Source organism: Malurus melanocephalus, unplaced genomic scaffold (genome assembly GCF_030028575.1).
Source record: "Malurus melanocephalus ecotype Western Australia unplaced genomic scaffold, MMel_1.1 scaffold_212, whole genome shotgun sequence".
In the NCBI taxonomy this organism is placed as follows: Eukaryota; Metazoa; Chordata; class Aves; order Passeriformes; family Maluridae; genus Malurus; species Malurus melanocephalus.
The window spans coordinates 926,921-947,068 of NW_026623444.1; the positions used below are offsets into that span (position 1 = coordinate 926,921).

At 41.8% G+C, this 20,148-nt stretch overlaps 1 protein-coding gene across 2 annotated transcripts in view; it reads left to right on the forward strand.

The window, feature by feature from the left end:
• The first annotated feature begins 8,018 nt into the window (after positions 1-8,018).
• The window catches only part of LOC130578113 (interferon-induced GTP-binding protein Mx-like), a 19,196-nt gene continuing 7,066 nt past the window's right edge, over positions 8,019-20,148 (forward strand). The window contains exons 1-10 of one of the 2 annotated variants that reach the window (XM_057373982.1): positions 8,019-8,140; positions 8,260-8,345; positions 11,060-11,378; positions 12,857-13,049; positions 13,780-13,917; positions 15,618-15,772; positions 16,908-17,046; positions 17,510-17,708; positions 18,408-18,486; positions 19,432-19,554. In XM_057373982.1, coding sequence (XP_057229965.1) covers positions 11,151-11,378; positions 12,857-13,049; positions 13,780-13,917; positions 15,618-15,772; positions 16,908-17,046; positions 17,510-17,708; positions 18,408-18,486; positions 19,432-19,554 — 1,254 coding nt within the window. In that variant the 5' untranslated portion in view covers positions 8,019-8,140; positions 8,260-8,345; positions 11,060-11,150. The remainder of the gene's footprint in view (positions 8,141-8,259; positions 8,346-11,059; positions 11,379-12,856; positions 13,050-13,779; positions 13,918-15,617; positions 15,773-16,907; positions 17,047-17,509; positions 17,709-18,407; positions 18,487-19,431; positions 19,555-20,148) is intronic. The other variant, XM_057373983.1, reaches the window with a different exon arrangement.

Consider the following 20,148-nt stretch of genomic DNA (forward strand, 5'->3'; position numbering starts at 1 on the left):
AGAATCCTGGAATGCTCACGGCTGGAAGGGACCCTGAGCAGGTGTTACGATCCCATGAGGGAGAGATGCCTCTGCAGGAATGAGGGTGCAAAGGACACCATATGAGCACAACATATTTTATTTAACATGGATTTTATATAATAAGAAAGGGGAGGTAGAAAGGCAGAAAGAAATAGGAAAGAGGTCTCAGATAAAGAGAGAGAGCAAAAGATAATCARTTGGAATTWGATAATCTTTAAGGCCTTTCCACTTGCAACCATTAAATCCAGGTCTAGAGACAGGAGGCCAAATACTCACTGTATCTACAGGAGTATTTATTCAGATGAGCTACAAAAATAAATTTGAACAGAAAATCAGTTGTTCCCCACGGTGGTGCAGGAGCTGATGTACTAAAAGCAAAATGAAAGCCACGCCCTTACACAGAAGAATGAAAAACAAATTCTCACCTCCTCTTCAGAGGTCACTGCTGTGTGACTCATCACGAGTCTGCCTTTTATCTTTTTAAAACACACCTCTTAGTTGTTCTGCAGTTGCCCAATATWAAAGATCAGAGAATGTGACATTTATTGTGGTACTTGCTTTGTCTCGACATGGAGCATTTCCTGATCAAGCTTTTAATTTCCTTCGCTTACAACTCGTCATACATGTGCATGTGCAAGTACGTTATAGTTAGACSTGGTTTAGGAACTGGTTTCTCAGTYTGACAGACAGGATTGGGGGACACAGCTACAGCTCCTGCACAAATAAACAACTGATGATTGTTAGTGATATGGAAAATGGCTGGAGCTCAGCCAGGGGTTCACCAGAACTCCCTGCATCCCTGATCACTTYATCGACTGAGTGCAGCTCTGAACATAACCAGCAACTGAYTTAGAGCAATCTCTTCATCTTTACYGACAGTCCCACTTCTCACAACTCATATGAATGATCTGTGAGGGCTTTCTTTGGGTCATTTCAGAGAATGGGCCAGGATCATAGAATGTTCATGGCTTCCCTGTCACAAACCCCATGCCTRTGTACAGCTCTAACTGGTGGCAGCTGAGAACTCTCTGCAGAGGAGGGGCTGAGGGATGGTCAGGCTTACCATTCTCAATGTTATTCTCAATGCAGAATAACATTGTTCTGGGAGACAGGATTTCCCCAAATGCCATGGGGAATTTCAACCAAGTAAATTTCCTAGCTCTCCCGTTCTGGATTATGTAACATTGCTGTCAGACAGGATCCCAGTCCAGTGGTGAAATTCCTCTGATCCCTTGCCTAACACTCGCATGGACAAAAAAAAAAAAAAAAAAGGTTTTATTTTGTTGTGGTTATCTTAAAACTTCAACAGCACTGTACTAAAAATAAGGGCTCAAGAGTATCCTAAAATATAATTTCCCACAGTTTTTATTGCAGGGCACCTCAAATAGGAATGCAACATATCTCTTATCTATCTGGGCTGGGATCTAAGTCCATTAGGGATTCAGTCAAACTAAGGAAAGAAAAGCTTCCTCATCCTGCTCAGCAGAGCATAAACACTCCTYGTTTATGCATATATCATTGCAAGCATCATTTTCTAATGCTGCTGAAACTGGTGTCTAATATCCCAGGTATTTCCCACAGAGGAATTTGCTTTTAGAATTTTACAAGGTTTGTTTCACACAGAARACAGAAACATCAGTGAAACATGTATGTTATCAGCCAGGGATCAGGTAGTTCTTTGGAAAAAGAYTGTTTCTGGAGTTCTTGAACATTTGTAAGGCACAACTGGCGCAATTCAGATGTGGCCCTGCAAAATTTCACAGCGCTGTTTTTCCGTAGGTATTCCCWAGATGACAAGGCTTGCTTGTGGACTGGGCAGCTCAGCCCCAGGTTTCCCAAAGTACAGTCTCAGGCATCTGGATCTTTAAAGCAATTTATTCCGCTGGCTGGTGCCACAGGACCTTTGTTGTGCAAAGGGTCAGTGCCAGTTCTTGGTTGGGGCTCCCACCACACAGAACTCAGCCTACAGCTGCACCCTGAGCCACCTGCACTGATTGTATTCCTCAGCTCCATGCTGTGGGGAAAGCATCTTCCTTCTCTCACAGTCCACTGCTTGGCGTCTGCACCTCTGTGTTTTGCTGCAGTGAAATGAATGTGTCAGCRAGATACTGACATATTTCATAGCAAAGAGTGAGCATTAATTAACTTCATGTCTTGCTAGCATGGCATAGGAGGGATAATTCAAATTGTAACTGCTTAGCAATGGTCATTCCTGTCCAAGGAATKATCTGGCATGGAGGGAATGAGGGCAGAAAGGGTTACAGTGATCCCTTATCACACTTTACTAAAACAGAGGCTAGACAAAATTAAGAGAATAAAAAGCGGTTCTATTTATTGAGGGGCCTTCAGGTACATTCAGGGCAGTCCTGGCCCACCCAGGGGTTGCATCCACAATGGACACTCGGTCACAGATTCTTCACACTTTGTCACTTTTGTCCTTTTGCATATCAGGGAATTAAATTGAAGCTCCAATTGCAGCTCAGCCAATGCAGTCATTCACTCCAAGTTGGCTCCCCCCAATTCTCTGTTGTTTCCATCTCTTGGGGACTGGCACAGGGAGGTGTCCTTGAGTTTGGGGCTGCAGAGGAATTGTTTTGTGTAAAAATGGGAGAGCAGGAGCTCAGCACTGTCTGTGGAGTCTGGAGTTACACACTAAAGAATTACAAGGTTACAGAGACATGAAAAATACAGAAGCTGAAATCCTAAGGCATCAACCCTGGTTGGAGGCAGGGATGTCAGAGCCAGGGGTGGTCCCTATGAAGGAGTGAAGTTCCACTGGGTGATGAGATAAATGCAGCATTTTGGCAGCAGTGGTGCAATGGGAGCACTCAGGGGCCCCCTTYGGGCAGCAGAGCTGGTGTTGGGGGCAGGACCATGGGGACAAGGTGCCAACGCTCACATGATGGATACCAAGACAAAGGTAAGGAATCAGCCTGTGACACATCTTTGTACTGTCCTTGTAGAACCACTTACGGCAGTGGGACTCAGCTCTGGACATTGCTCATTAAATCTTTTTGTATTTAAGCACAAACATGTGCTTAATTCACCTCAAGGGATACAAAAATCCCCCAAAGTCATCCTGTTAGATTGTTTGCTACTATTTAGTTTCCTGTTGACAGTACCAATTTGTATTAATTGAGGAGTTCATCTCTGTAATTTTTAATGTAACAGGATTAAAAGGACAGACTGGAGGAAGGTCATGCAAAGCCAGTTGCACCCAAGCAACTACCCAATGGGCAGTCATACACACTACACACTGTGTTTTAGGTTTTAGACTCTCTCCACCCCACCCAAATTGTAATACTTCAATGCTAAACAGATGKGAGGAACTGACTTTATTTGCCTTATCTGTAACAGACAACACCCTTCCTATTCCATTATCAGAAACTAGGAAAGTAGAAAAAAGGTTAGAAGAAAATATCACCACTTATAAATATCCCAATGGCAACTATTTAAATACCAGCATCATAATGATCATTAACAGATTTTAATACCCCTTGAAGAAATAGGTTTAACACTCTAGATAACAAAGCTTTAATTCTTAGTCACACTGTACTACACAAATGGAAGAAATGGTCCCTGCCCATGAGGGGGGATATTTTTCTTCATTTTTTCCTTTTCCTCCTTTTCTACTAATTTGAGTTATTTAATTAATTTTGGGAATCTTGTTATGTCGGAGTTTGCTTTGGGGGAGTGTCTAATCCACTGCAGAGTTAAAKCTTTTCTTTCTTTTTTGATACATTAGTTCAATGTGAGGCATCTGTGTGTTATCARCACTATTCTCCAAAACACAGCACTGCATCAGCTACCAGGAAGAAAATGAACTCTCTCCCAGCCAGAAGCAGGACACTGGGGAAGGGGTGGGGCTGTAGCAGCCCCCCAGCACCTCTGTCTGAGAGGATGGCACTGGGCTCTGTGCCGAGATACAGGATGGGAGAATGACAGATGGGGGCAGGAACTGAAACACGGAGGATATATCCAACTGGATACGTATGGAAGAAGGGAAAAAAATCATTAGTCAATCATTTGAATTAATTTCATTGTGAGGCTATGGAATCTCCATACTTGAATGTTTTCAAGACTCAAAAGCCTGAAGCAATATGATCTCAACCACTTTGATTTATAAAGTTTGACTAGACAACATCCAGTATAATATCTGAATAATTTTATGATTAAGGATTTTTCCTAATGGTTTATGTCACGTAATGATCCTGCCAACTACTGCATTTACATTATATTTTGATTTATTTTGAAATTGTAATGTGAAATGGCTTTGACAAATGCTTGGTCATTCATCTTTTGCATTGTGTCTCATTTTTCYGTTCATTAAAATTATTTCAAAACATACTCTGAACTCTCAGGTTTGAATGAAATTCTGCTTAGTCTATTTTAAACATCTCTGTTGTGTTATGTGTTAATCTGYAGAACTGTATTGCCAGTGAAACAATAAATAAATAAGCTGTTATAAATCATTACATAATTTGAAAATTCTTTTCAATGCCTTACACTAGAACATTTCCCACTGAAGATGTAAAGTTTTTATTTTGCTCTTTCAGGAGAAWATAGGGGAACCAAAATCTTGACTTGTGGAGAAAGGAGAACCCTGATTTCACYCTTCACAGCAAGTGACACTGCTCAGAGTTCCTGTTTCCCCTTTTGTTGAAACATTGTCCTGTGACAGACACTGCTGAAAATTCATAAACTAGTCACTAGTATTGATATACAGCTCCCAAATACATCAATTATGTTTAATATGTCCCAGTAACTGCAGTAGCTAKAGAAAACAAAGAATAAAAGAAGGAAATTTAAGATAATACATCAACTGAAACCAGGAATTTCTGGTGGATAGCAAAGCCAGACATTTCATAAAAACTCACTGCAAGGGTCTGCTTAGTAAATTTACAGTTCTGATTGTTGAGGTAATGAGAAAATGAGCTTTACAGCCATTCTTAAAACCCATGGAATGCACAGCTGGAGACACTAAATTGACTCAYAAGTTTCCATGTGCCAGGATGTCCCCTTCAATTGTTAGGACAATATGTGCTCTGCAAGTTAAATGCTTGCAAACCTTTTTCAGAAACTTCTCTATGTCTCACAAGAAAAGGCATGGAAGGCTTGATGCTGAAGTTTAATGCTGACCTACAGCTCAGAAGAAGCTGAGAATGCCATMCTGAATGCTGCTTGGAGAGGGCCAGTCTGAATCAGACACCGGTGAAAGAAGCCTCGTTCTCAGCAGCATAGGCTGGTGCAGGATTTAAGAGCAATAAAACAAATGMTCATCGACAAATAATTATCTGGCTGCTTTGGATTTAAAAGAAGCTTTCTTTTGCATTCTGGAGGATGAGCAGAGCCTGATTTTCTTGGTGTTGAGGAGGGAAATCTGACAACAGAAAGAAAGATGCAGCTGCTCCTACAGAACATCAAAGGTGGGACACTCTTTTTGGACTGATTACRGAGATTTTCAATAAGATGCTTCACCCTGTTGTCGTTCTCTTAATGCAGACCTTATTATGTTTTCTCTTAATTGCAGCACTGAATATTTGTATTTGGAAAATCATGACACTGTTGACTTACCTGTCATGCCTGGGATTAATTTCAGAAAAAATGTGTGATGTTCATAAAAAGGGAGGATTTGAGTCCTGCTGTGGCTTCATAGCCTCAATGGGAAGAAATGATGAACAGCTCCCTAAAAGATAAATTATGTCTAATGTGTCTCAGTAATTGCAGCAGCTGTAAGAGAGAAAGGAGTAGAAGAAACCTGAACTTGAAATAATRTATCAGCTGCAGCCAGACATAATGTATTGCTGAAGCAACAAATCAAGGACACTTGGTGAATAAACTAAGATAATGCGTGATGGCAAGGAGCAAAGCGAGGCCAGCTCATCAAATCAGGAAAGGGTAGTTCCCCCAAGGGGGGATAACAATCCCTGACTCACCACCCACTAACGCAAAACATTCACTGACTCTGAAGAAAAGACTGAGCATGAGGACTAATTAGCAAAGGAAGMGAGAGAATCATTTAATCAATAGAAGATAAAATACTAGTTAATAAGAGAACTCTTGACTTGGCTGGTGAACATTAATACYTTTGTTTGTGCATAAATAGTGAAAAGTTTTGATWGTCACTGTGCTGGCTTTGTGGATTCACCACCCAGCACCTCCTTCTGTGCAGAACTATAAATAAAGGAAATATTTGAACTCAGCGTGCAGATCAGCCTCTCGCACACAGGGTGAAAAAAAGCCATTTTGGGACAAAAGTAGGACTTAGAATCTCATTCAGATTGATCTCCTGTAKAAGTGTAAGGATAAGGATGGTGAAAGAGGGCAGGAAAGCTTAGAGCTGCCGTGTCCTGCTGCAGCCCGTGCCCAGCCTGGCTGTGTGTCACATCCTGCCACCTGCAGGCAGAGCTTGGGGACAGACCCTCTCTGAGCCACTGCCAGGTGAGGAAGGAGGAAAAAGGGATGGGTCTAGAGAGCAGTTCATCTGCCGGGCAGTCAGAACCACGGGCCTGAGACAGGCAGCTTGAAACCCACCAAAACAGGAATTGACAACTGCTGCTCGATAGAGGCAGTGGGCAAAACCAGAGGGAGTGAGAAGGAAGGTTCCTGAATCCGACTGGAAAAGCCCCTGACTGAACAGAACATAGTAATGTTGCTTAGCAGCTCAGAGCCTATTTAAATAAATAAATAAATAGATAAATAAGTAAGTAAATAAATAAATAAATAGAAAGAAAGAAAAAGAAAAAAAAAAAAACACAAAAAGGGCAGGACAGTAAAGACAGCAGAAGAGATATTGAGAAAACACCATAAGATAATGAAAAACAGCTTGGAGCTGTCCTGAAGCTGCGCACAATAGAGACAAATCACACTGTGTGTCACTTWGCCTTCTTGTCACCCACATCCAACAACTTCAGCCATGCCCTGCAGCCTTTGGCAACCAAAGCACAGCCCAGGTGAGTGGTGGYATGGTTTGCCACATTCATTGGACAGGAAAGTCTTGCTTGGAGGTAGAAAAAATATTCCCTCTCCTGTGGAGGGGGCCCTAACCCACTCGCTTTTTGCAGGGAGGGATGAGGAGGCTGAAAGGGTCCCCCGGATGGCACAGGACCTGCATCCCCAGCAGGCAACACCGGTGGGAGTGGGGCAGAGCAGCTTGAACCAYAGGTTTTGCCCCAGGTGTGAGTGAGCTGACTCGGTGAAATGTCTTTTTGTGGGGGAGGAAAGGCAAGCTGTTGYTCAAAGGCARTTATTACCAAGTACCTCTGCCATTWGTCCATGATATCCTATGACACAGCACAGCCAAGGGAGGAGGAGCTCAGCTGTGTTGGGAAGAGTTTCATTTCTGCTGTTCACTAAACACACGGGGAAATGAAAGCAAAAAACCCAACACACTGCATTATTGTTTCCAGAGCTATCACAAAGCTATCACCCTAAGAGCATGAATTTCACATTTGCTTGACAGAATCCCTCCAAGGACTTTCATGGAGACAGTTTTGCCAAGTGAAGAATCGTGTTTTGAGGTAACACCTGTAACAGATTCAGAGCTGCCTTGATAAAAGCATTTGCTGCATTAATGCTAAATATCATAAGGCTACACAGCAATTAATTGATAATTCATAATTCACTTAAAGTTCAGCAATAATTAAGCTTAGTTTCACCTGGATATCATCTGCTGAATAATAGTTCCGAGGCGTGGCTGGTCTTCTGAGAGGCTTCAGTGGGAAGAGTTAGGGAGAGATTTTTATAAGGGCAGGTAGTGATAGGACAACGGGGATTGGCTTTAAATTGAAAGGAAGTAGGTTTAGATTGGATATTAGGAAGATGTTTGCTTCCCTGTGAGGGTGGGGAGACCTTGGCACAGGTTTCCCAGAGAAGCTGTGGCTGCCCCTGGATCCCTTTGAGTGCCCAAGGTCAGGCTGGACATTGGGGCTGGGAGCAGCCTGGGACAGTGGGAGGTGTCCCTGCCATGGCAGGGGTGGCACTGGATGGGATTTATGTCCCTTCCAACCCAAAGTGTTCTAGGATTTTGTGGCTCTCTGAACTCATGTCTGTGAGATCTCCACTGTGGACACAATTCATGTGTTAAGACAACCATGCCCTTAACAGAGCCAGGTGCAAGGTAAGCAAGTGGTGCCCACTTGTGGCAACTCTGTCTTTTGAAACAACCTGGTCCTTTCCACAGAATCCAAGTATTTAACCTCTGAGAATTAGTTTCGTTTCTGYTGTTTCTTATCATAGTGGGTAGGTGGAGCCTGTAAGTAAAAAAGCATCCGAAGAAGTTTCAAGAAATCATTGCTTCTCCTTGCTACAGGACACTTACAAGGGTAAGWTTCTCTTTTCCTTCTTCTAAAAACAGTAATGCAATTTTTTGCTGTTACTGTCAATCTTTTGAAAGTGACAAGGCTGCATAAGGTATTTAAAGTAAGTGTGATTAAACAGGGTTGCCAAGAGCAAGACTTTTTGCTTTCTGGGGTAGAGAAAGAGAAAAGATGTTAGTATTATTTCCTCTTTAAAAGAAGACAACTGAGAGATGGCATTATATTTTTTTTAAGGCAGTATTCAGCAAGATGATCTAGCCACAAGTGTTTATGAGTAGGATCATAACCTTTGCATTGTTTCATTTTCTTTATGATTGGACAGCTAGAGTTAATAAAAAAAACCCTCAGAGTCTATGAGGTTTACCCAAATATCCTGAAGTCACAGGGTGTGCGAGACAGAAGTCCATGTGCTCCTCTGGTTGGACAGAAAGTGAACAAATCCAAGAGTTGTGTGATCAGCACTGCAGCTCTGCACCCTGAGTTCAATAGGGGATTTTTTTGGTAGGGGATTTTTTTGGTCGGGGATTTTCATCTTCTACAGATGCAAAGCCAAAGGGTGCTCACAGAWAAACACAGCAGCTCCTCTTCAGAACCGTCAGCAGGTTGGTGTCTGTGCAGGTGTGGGTGTGCAGCAGAGTGCTTTGTGCTGTGCTGGGAGAGGTTTCCCACCCACAGGCAGGCAAATTGTAAAGGTGAAGCTCCAGGAAATCAGCATTGCCCCTGCAAAGGTGGCAGGGGCAGCTCCGGTGAGAGGGAATTGTTGGCAGACTTTCAGAATTATCGCGTCATCCAAGTGTCACGTTTCGCGTGTGGATTCTCGCCCATTGTGGAAGGGCTCTTTACCTTTTGTTCTTTTGTTTTCCTCTCCTCCTTGCTTCCATCCCATGTTGTCATGGCTCAGCACACAAAGAAATCGCACAGGGCATGGTTACACAACCTCCCCACCCTTTCCAGGTCTGGGGGGAGAGCAGAGGAACAGCCACACGTTTGGTTTTTCTAGTGCTGAGTTCAGTTGTCTTTGTTGGGTTTGTTGTGTGTGTGCGCACCCTGCGTGTGGTCTGCACCCCATCCCGGTGTTTGTAAGGATGACAAAAGATTTTCGAGTTTCCTCACACATCCTCAGCCCTCTCACATCCCTTCCACCGCTGTGACAGCCCTGGGGTTTGTAAGTAAACACACCAGGGGGCATTGCCGGATGCCTGGATGTTTGCATAATTAATTCAYTCCAGAGATCTGGAACTGAGACACTTGCGATTGACTTTGGTACACCACAAAAAGGATGTAAAATGCTGCTGGAGACTGGGATAACTGGGCAAACTGCTGTTCTGAAGTTGCAGKGAGTTTCTGGGTCCGTTTTCCCCTTCCCCACCCCATTCTTACCCCACCACTACCAGTGCCCCCTGTTGGGGTAAACCTGGACATTTCCAGCTGAACCTGCTCATATTGTAACTCTTTARACGCAGACTGTTGACCAAATCTGGGATTAAGTGGACCAAGTTGCATTTCCAAAMTCTGAGAAGTTTTGGAAGCAAAGGAGTCTCACTTGTGACTCAACAGGAAGGAACATGACCTGATAAAAATCCATTGTAATAGATGATAGAGTTATTATTTTGATACTGCACTGGCAATATTTATATAGTGTATTAGCAATAAATCCAATTATAATTGCCCACACAGTCACTGTGTCCAGCTTCTTGCTCCTGGACCAAGAATCTCTTAACAACTCTACTATACTGTGTGGTGGTTTTTTCTAAACTTGTTTTACACATTGGAAGTATAACATACATTGTGTCTGATCATCTCATTTTGGCATCTGTTTAAATTAATAATCCTATAAACTTAATACAACCAAACAAAATTAACAGAATGGGAAATTATTTCAAGCAAAGATGTGGGTCTCCTAATTTGTTTTCTGAAGTGTGYGAGTTAAACAGACCTTGGTTTTGGTACAGGGAGGCTGAAAAAAAATCTAGCTTTCAAAAAGTACTCGAGGTTTTTTTCCTTAAATCACTCTCTGGAAATCACCTTCCCTGGAGAATGTCACGCCAAAAGCCCCTAATTTCCTCAGTCACCCACAGAAAATAAAACTTTTACATAAAGAAATGCTTAACAAGGAAATAAAAAGCCTCCTAGTTCTCCCTTCTCTAACATCATGTCAAGTGAAGTGTACTTTTGGGAGAGGGTTTTAAGCTATAAAGGACAGGTCCAAGATACAGAGCTTCTAAAATAGGATCAGACTTGCCTCTAACAAGTATTTCTTCCACCAAAGAGGTGAGATGGCCACTTAGCAGACTATGGCTCAGAGTGTCCCACCATGCAGAGCCAGCCCCCTACACTCCTGACCCCAGGAAGTGAAGGATTCACACTCCCTCTAGTCCTGCCCTGATACTGCCTGAGCTTGTCCAAACACCTTTCAGCAAAGTATTTCACCAAGGGAAATCGTCTTTTTGCAAAAACTGGTGTAACTATTTGTTTTCTGAAAAACAAATATTGTTTTTTCTGTGTCAATTTCTTTTTTATTAAAAAAAAAAAAGTGTAAGAGAGGTAGGGAGAAGTGTTTCAAGCCTATCCTCTGGAGACCTACTTTAGTGATTTGAAAAGAGCTGTGGCACTTGGTACCCACCARGGGTTTGGATGAGGAAATAAAAGTGGTGTTTGAGTTTCACTGCTTTGATCACTCTTGCCAGTGGAGTCTCTCACTGCCCCATGTTTGATTTCAGAAGCTGCACCTCGGAGTGGTTGGACCAGGCAGTGACCACTGTTTAGTGAAGCACTTAGGGACCGCGTGGAAGCCCAGAAAATCAACAGGCCATGGATAAAAAGAATGCAGCCTTCAAACAACATTCTGAAAAAAACAAAAGTACCCCAAAGAAAGAAGGSTTTTCATTTTCTTTCGTAAAAACGTTTCCAGAAGTTGCTGCGGTGCCTCTCCCACCAGAACCAGAAGAAGCTGCTCTGATRGTAGACCACCTGTTTGAGAAAAAACCTAACTATGAGCAGGAGGGCTTGGAGAAAGAGTTTTCTGGGGAAGAGGACAAGGTAAGGCAAGAAGAGGGCACAGATCCTCCCCACTCTTACTCTGTTGTTTCWCTTTGTGCCTCAAAATGAATTCCTTTGTCTCCTTGGGCAATCTGTACTTGTTAGGTCTAAGGAGGACTTTTGGGATCAGGGCCAAGCAGTTATTGTGTAACTGGAAAAGAAGTAATCAATCTGCAGACATTAAAAATGCAGGTCTAAAATAAAGGGAGGGCTGCAGCCTGGAAGCCARTTTAATGTGGGACATGCATTGGTTTCAACCCTAACAACAAATGCTGAACAGAAAAGCTGAGATTTTTTTTTTTAACTTGAGACTCTTCAACCCTCAACAGAAATGCACAGAAAGGTTAATAATAACCTGTTTGGATATTTTACACTGAACACAGATTGATTTTAAGTCTGTGACACAGTTATTGAAGTTTTTTGAGAATTTACTAGCTATTGTAGTGAAGAGAGTGGGCAGGGGTTACCAAAAAAGGTTTCAAATGCCTGCCTCCAGAAATGTGTGCTGCCTCTCTCATCTTGGCCCAAAAAATCTGCTCTGTTTGAGTACATCTGAACCACAGATATACTTTTAGAGGCAYCTTTCTTGGATAAAAGTGATGGAGAGAAACTTCAATTTTTCTTTTCAAAAAATCGTGTTTGAATGTGCCTGGCCCAATGTGTCTGAAACATATTGGTGTTCCCAAAACTGCATTTCTAAATGCAGCAGTCAGACTGGAATGTGGAGAGAGGAACAGGGAGAAGAGACCAAGCTGATCTTTACATACTTTAGCTGAKCATATTTGATGGCAGATGGACCAGTTTTGCCAAAGACTGGAAATCACTTGTTTTGTTTTCATGTAAATGAAGAGCCAGTGTTAATATCTGGACATATATCAAACCCAGAAAATGACAGTAATCAGTCATTTGAAACAACCCAYTCATATTCAGGCCTTATGTGAGCCTAAAATGAGGCAAAGAAAGAAAAGGCATGATGCCCTAAAAGATCTCAGCCACCTGTTAAGAACATCACAGCAGAACTTTTGGGTATCTGTGCAGAAACTAAATCTTCAAACTGCAAAGCAAAGATCTAATAAGCTGTTCTTTACTAAATTCTCTGATTTCTGGGATCAATTTTCATCTGCATACACGTGCTTCAGTACRTCTGTGGATGAGTGGAAGAAAATGGCAGTTATTAAAAAAAACTGTTGTGAAAAAAAATTAAAAAAGCACACTTACTAATGTGTTCTTTAGCTTCTCAGGATGGATTTCAAAATTTGATATTTTTACTGAGGATGGTCTTTGAGCCAACCTCAACTKTTTCTTTCATATTTACAGAAATAAAATGCCTATTTATTACATATTGATGCAGGGATGCACAGTGATATGAAATACAGCTTGATGCCAGCAAATAAGTTTTACTAAAGAACAATGAGTAGAAAATGCATTTTTTTTTTTTTTTAATTATTGACAATTCATTGTAAGTTTAACTCTACCAGGCTGCAGAAAACACCTTGAACAACAAGTATGAGGAAAAGATCCGACCCTGCATTGACCTTGTCGACAGCCTGAGAGCTCTTGGAATAGAAAAGGACCTGTCTTTGCCTGCCATTGCGGTGATTGGAGACCAGAGTTCTGGGAAAAGCTCTGTCCTCGAAGCCCTGTCTGGTGTTGCTCTCCCCAGGGGCCAGGGTAAGAATTCACATTCTCATGTTTTCACCTGAATTTCAGTTTGATGAGGTGGAAGGGATTTTTTTTTTTTTTTTTTTAGTGTAGTGCAGTGGAGCTGCCCCAAACTGTAGACAGACTGAAAGTCAGCATCAGATGACCCTGTGCATTTCCCAGGAAGCAACAGTGCAAGAGTATTAATTTCACATGGAAAATTAGTTTTTAAATTTGACTCTGGGGCTGGTTTAGATTTTTTAAACATTTTCTTACAAGTATCTTTTTTATTATTATTATGTGTACAAAGATCTTTACTTAAAGCATTATTTGAATCCCAAATGGTTGTTGGAAGACTTTGCARCTCAAGAAGATCCACTTTTCAGCTGTRTGTATTTTCACACACATAAATTCTRCAAGTTCCATGTGAGTTTGCAATATAACCCAGTTCTTCAGGCTGGAGTTGGGGAAAAGCTTTTCGTAGGATTTAGTTGCAGCACTGAAACAGATGATCCAGAGAGGAGCAAAGCTCCGTCTGTGGAGGTTTGCAGGGCCAGACATGTCTGGGAAGGGCCTTGGTTGGCCTCATCTAGGRCTGGTGACAATCCTGCTCTGAGCAGGAAGTTGGACAACCCCCTCTGGCACCGTCTCTTGGAACATTTCCATGTTKTTGTGTGAAACATCGGGCAGCCCTGTGTACAGCACACACCACAGGGCTGTGTTTCATGCACAACAAGCTCTGCCTTTGGAACTGCTGCAGGTATTGTCACTCGCTGTCCCTTGGAACTCAAGCTCAAGAGGTTACCTGAAGGCCAGGCGTGGCAAGGGAAAATCTGCTACAGGAATCTTGCCCTGGAGCTCCAGAATGCCTCTGAGGTGGACAGAGCAATAAGACAAGGTGAGTGGGTTTGGCTGGTTCAATCTCCTCTGAATCCTCTGCTCAGACTGAGCAGCACCCATAGCAATTGTGGGGTAACACCAAGAGCTGAATTCAGAGCAGAAGCTGGGACAGCAAAACTCAGTTCTCTCAAGGGAGCTGTAGCAGTGCTTCAGTGGTGAAGATGAGCCGTGATGATGATCACAGAATGGCCTGGGTGGAAGGGACCTTAAAGGTCTTCTGTGTCCAACAYCTTGGGCAGGGATGCCACCCACTAGATAGATCCATGATCCTTTTATCCTGATCCATGACAAAGGCTCAGACTGTGTCCTTTCCTGGGTGATGTCTTCCTGGTTTCCTGGTTTGGAGAGGTTTTCTGTCAAATGGTAAACATGCTGTCACTGTTGGCCAAACAGCGACACAAAATAATAGATACAAAGACACAAAAAAGAAAGAGAGAAAGAGGGTGAAAAAGAGTACTTTATTGTGGGACAAGCCTTTTTTATTCACTTTAGCAAGCAGTGTATACATTTGTGTCAAACATACATTAGTTAAAAAACAACTATTTAATTAATATTCAATATATAATTAATAAATTTATAAAAATGACAATATTAGTAATATGTATGATTCTCAACCACCTACATTATTAATTTTACATTCTAATCTCCTTTCTCAAAAGTAGCTAAGAATGTAATATTCCTCCTCCATACAAACTGTTAACACTCCCTTTTATTTCCCAAAACTCAATCATACACAATAATTAACTAAATTTCAAATTCAAAACTTATAAAACCACGTTTTTCCCCCACAACATGCAAAGCTCTAAGTGGTTCCTGTCATCAGTTCAAAAGCCCAGAGTGTGCTTGAGGTGACTCTGGCTGGAAATCTTGTGATTGTGGAGAAAATTGCAAGAAAGCAGAGTGGAGGGCAGAGAGCTTCTGCCAGGTAATGACCACAAGCTCAGTCATTGCCCTTAACGTGTCACAGCTTTATTGTGACAGCATTTCATGCTGTGTAAAAAATCAGAGTTCTTACCCAAAGGGCAGTCARCACTTGCCCTAAATGTGGGAGCTGGATTGTCCTTACTGCCTTGATTAGCACAGCTCTGCACATTGTTATTCTTTCTGTTATTTTTATTAGCTTTTCAATATGTTATTTGGATATTCTCAAAACTGGCCAGGCAATTGGTATGAATTAAGTAAGGTAATTAAAGAGCTGAAATTTTTTCATGAGAATGACTGTGGGGTTTCCTTGCTTCTCTGTGTTCAAGCATTATTGCCTTGTAGGATCTGGGACAAYTTACCCTTAATCTCCCTATCAAAATGTAAAGAATATAGAAAACCACCTATTTTTCTTTCAAGGCATCCAAGGATTAATTAATACCTAAAAAGTCTTTTGTGGTTGAGGAAGCATTCCTACAACTGACCAGTGTTTTACCTGACCCCTTACACTGTGATTTATTTACATGTACTTGGTCTGCACACATGAGCCCATTAATATGTGCTCTGTAAAACATTACAGTTCATATTCCAACAGGAATTCACATAGACCTGTGCTGCATAATAACTTCCTCAGATTTTTGCATCAATGGATTTAAGTGTGTTGCTTGATCTGAAAGAAAAAGCCAAGCCTAAAAGAGCCTTAGGTGGTAGTAGGTACATTTTCCAAGTCATTGTGTTCAGCTTTGTATTCACTGCCTTGCTCTTTTCTCCTCACAGCCCAGGATGTTGTGGCTGGTTCTAGAGGTGCCATCAGTGGAGAGTTAATTTCCCTGGAAATTCGGTCCCCAGATGTGCCAGATCTGACCCTGATTGATCTTCCTGGAATTGCCAGGGTGGCCGTGGGGGACCAGCCAAAAGACATCGGGGACCAGGTAAAACTCAGCCTCTCGTGCCAATCTGTGCCCAGGCTCATCCCCTGAGGGCTCCCAGAACACCTTTCTTGAAGCAAACAGAATAAGTGGAGGGGATCTGTGCTCTTCCTCTGGCTGCTTTTAGAAGAAATGCTGGGTAATGCAAATAAAACTCTAGCTGGGTGAGATCTGCTGTGAGGGTGATGTGCAGGAGCTGGTGTGTTGTTTCACCTAAAAACCTTTAAATAGGAACTTGGAATAAGAGGAGCCCAGACTAAACTGGATATACCAAATAGAAATGAGACAAGATGGGATTGCCTGGGCTTCAGTTTCTGGGAGGAGAGTAATTTAATTTCACAGTTAGATAGAAATCTTCCTATTTTATTGAGAAGAMAGCAGCAAATGTGATAAAATCCGAACATTTCCGTTGTCCCCAGTTGACTGCATGCTCCAGAGATGGAGTCTATAGCGTTGCAGCCTGTCAGAAACTGGTAGAAAWGAGAGGCATCTTTACCAAAATCCAGAGGGGGAAAATTAATTTCGTTTGGAATAAACACAATAGAGCTGTATGAAGTTTCTGCAAAAATAACACAAATTATGAGAAACTCATTTAGTTTGGCATTGAAGCAGAAAAAATGCCAACTAGATATCATGTGCAACTCTGGTTTTAGCTTTTTTTTTTAATTTTTCCTACAAATATTCACTGAAATATAAGCCAAAGACATTTGTTCTCCTTTCAGAGATACAAATTTGAGATTTACCAGTAYAATCTAACTTGCTTTCTTTCCGTAAGTGTGTACCTACACATCATAACCTGATTTTCTTACATATGATTACATATCAAATATMTTTAATATTTCCATAATATAAGATTATACATGCACAAGAGGTTAAACCCCACGTAGCTGTCAAGACAGGCTTGACAACATCAGTCTGGTCTCTTCCATGCCAGATGTTTGGATTAACCCTGATGTAGGAAAAGAGTCTGCATTCTTCTACTGACCCCTTTCCGTGCCATCCCTTGGCATGCAATACTCTCCTCAGCATATGTGACATTTAATGTCATCAGACAGTGGCTCATATTGCTGGAAGTGGTCACATCCTACATGCAAGGTCTGAATTCACTGCACCTCCTCACTGCTGTATTGAATTGCAGATCAAAATGCTACTTAAAAGAGTTATTGGCTGCAAAGAGACAATCAATTTGGTSGTGGTGCCGTGTAACGTGGATATTGCAACAACAGAAGCATTGAAAATGGCTCAAGAGGTGGATCCCAGTGGAGAAAGGACACTAGGTCAGATGATTTTTAAGCTACAATTTGAAAAGGAGGGCAATTTTTTTTTTTTCCTATGAGGTCTGATGTTCTGTGAAATTAGGTACCATAAGAAGGCGGGGCGGGGGGGGGGGGGGGAGAAGAAAACAGCCTAAAGAAAATATTTGCAAATATTCTTGAGTAGCTTCAAGAAYCCCTTAGTTTGGTGTCTTGCTGGCATTCATATTATGAATAATTGGAAATTGAAAATGTCCGTTGATGCWAGTTAATCTGAAACTAATTAAGGGTAGAAAAGCTTTGGTGTTGCCAGTTAAAAAAAGTTTTGCAAAGCAGAAGGTGTGGTGGGAGACCAGCTGTAGAGAAAGGACAAAGCCCAGGGGSTGAGATCTTTATAGGAGACAGAATACAAAAAAAAAATTTGATTTATAAAACATGGTACAGAGTGTTCCTGCATGGTGGTCAACTTTCTCTTTTAATTTCACAGGAATCCTCACAAAACCCGACCTGGTGGACAAAGGAACCGAAGAATCCATCATCAAAATACTGCAAAACAGGGTAATCCCCCTCAAAAAAGGTTACATGATCGTGAAGTGTCGTGGGCAGCAGGACATCCACAACAAACTGACCTTGGCCGCTGCAATCCAGCAGGAGAAAATCTTCTTTGAGAGTCACAAACACTTCAGGTACTCCTGACAAAAAAAAAATCTCATTAAAAAAAACATATTAAAGTCCCCTCATAGCTTCCTGTTGATTTGCTGAGATTTAACTCGGGGGTTACAAAGAGGTATTAATTACACTCACTATTTCTCATTGCCCACAAAGGGCTGTGTTTCAATAATCCAGAAGATTTTTAAATACGGAATTAAACTTTTAAAATGTGGGGGGCTTAAAATACATGGGGGAAGTGCAACGAACTTGAGGAGTTCAGATTAAGTCCCAAAGAATTTGAGTTAAGCACCTGAGCACTTCAAAGTCAGGCACTGAAATATTTCTGTTCCCTGGAAAACGTGGTGAAAACAGCATGAGAAAGACAGTGCTGAGGGCACAGACTGCCCAGGTGACTCAGCAGCAAATCAGTCACATACAGAGAACAGCAGGTGAAAAGGGTTTTGAGTCGGTGAACTTAACACAGGGAGAAATAATCATGCAGCACATTCATCTGCTGCTAGAATTTGCTGTTTGCTGTTTCTCTTTCCTTAGCCAGCAGGTGTCAAACAACTCTTGGATAAAAGTTGCCATATCTGCGCTAGCGCCCCACCAAAAGCTCTTTCTTTATTCAAATTGTGTAATAAATTAGTTGGAAACAGAACAGAGCATCAGTGCTGCCTCCTTGCCCTGCACATGCTGGCTGTTCAAAATCACCTTTCCCTCTTTTTTCACAGGGTTATTTTGGAACAAGGAAARGCCACTATCCCCCATCTGGCAGAGAAGCTCACAAATGAGTTGGTGATGCACATTATTGTAAGTAAYACAGGTCCCATACTGAGCTGTTTGSATCAGCTGCTACCTAAAAACAAATTCAACCCTTCAGCCTTGCCTGCAATTGGATTTCACCTTTAAAGGCACAGATAGTGTTAAATGATCCTTCAACTCAGTGATCTGAGAACAAATTGAACTGAGAGGTAGAGATAGAAAGACCCTGCTCTGCCCTCAGACCTGCTTTTAATCTGCAGATGAACAATAAGCAAATTATTTCCTCTGTTTGTGACTCGTAATCTCTGTCTTTTTGATGGCAGGCAGGATATTTCTCTTTGTTTATGAGGAGTTTTGATCATCTGGGTGGCAAATTACTGCTGTCAGCTTACTGAAGCACTGTGYTTTCTATTTAACTGAAAATGTTTTCAAAACGTCAAGATGTTCTATTGTATTRCTATGCTAATGCAAGTATATGGGGGTTTTCTATTTTATATAAATATATGTGTAAGTAATATATCTTATTCCATTAAGGAAAGATGGTAAAATATAGGGGACCTCTAAATCCAGTTTCAAAGGAGAAAAAAAATTATGTAAATTTACAGAAAATAAGCAGCTAAACACCATGATCCATCAGTATTTCTCAGGAACTGAGCAGTCACCACCCTATGGCACAGCCAGTGAGGACACAGTTTTGGCTCTCTGTGGGTGGAACCTTGYCCTAGACTGCAGCTATTCTGCCCAGCTCTCAGTGAGGTCCAGCCTCATTCCTCAGGGGAATCCTGGCCCCTGCCTTCCCTCAATGAGGCCCATGTTTGCAYTTCCATGTTATCCCACTATCACACATGGGAAGCAGACAGCAAACTCCTGGATTTGTAAAAACGGCAAATATCCTGTGCAGGTGTCGGTCCCTCTTAGAGGAATTTTGTTTTCCTTCCCAAACCAGACATATCCAGCCTATCTCAATGTCTTTCTTCACTCTCTCCTCCCCAGAAAACTTTGCCAGCGCTGGAGAGCCAAATYCGTGAGACCCTCCATAAAACCCTACAGATGCTGCAAAGATACAGTAGAGGCACACCCAAAACAGAGTCTGAGAAGCTGTTTTTCCTCACTGATGTAAGTACTGGTCACAGAGCAGAGCAAGGAGGTAACTGGGAGAAAAAGAAACCACCTGAAATTACCAAAACATCAGCAGGGACCCCCAGGAATTTTATGGAATCCATCACTGAAGTGCTTTGAGGGTAACCTCAAAGTAAAACCATGAAAATAACATAGACAAACCAACCTGCAAAAATAATGGATCACAGGAGCTCATTGCCTCTTCTAGAATTTYTTTCCCTGTGATTATGAGACAAGAAAACTAAACAGCTTGGTTGATTGGYCAAAATCAAGCATCTCAGCAAGGGARAACTTACACTCCTGACTGTTCAGCRCTTTAAAGGGTTCCCACTGTTTATAACCTTCATAAAACCAAGTTTATTCCTATTATGAAAATGTGGTTTGCAAGTCCATCTAAGTGTCTTATCTAAGGGATTTTCTTGCCTCACAGTAAGTCTCCAATGGATAGCAGAGGTGTTTGTGGAAGCCATCAGACTTCATACAAGTCTGGCCTATTAGAATTTAGTAAATGGTTCTAAAAAGTCTACAGGGGAAAAAAGAAAGTATCAAGTTCTCTAGCTGTGATGGTTTTGGGAAAAAAAAAAGAACAAA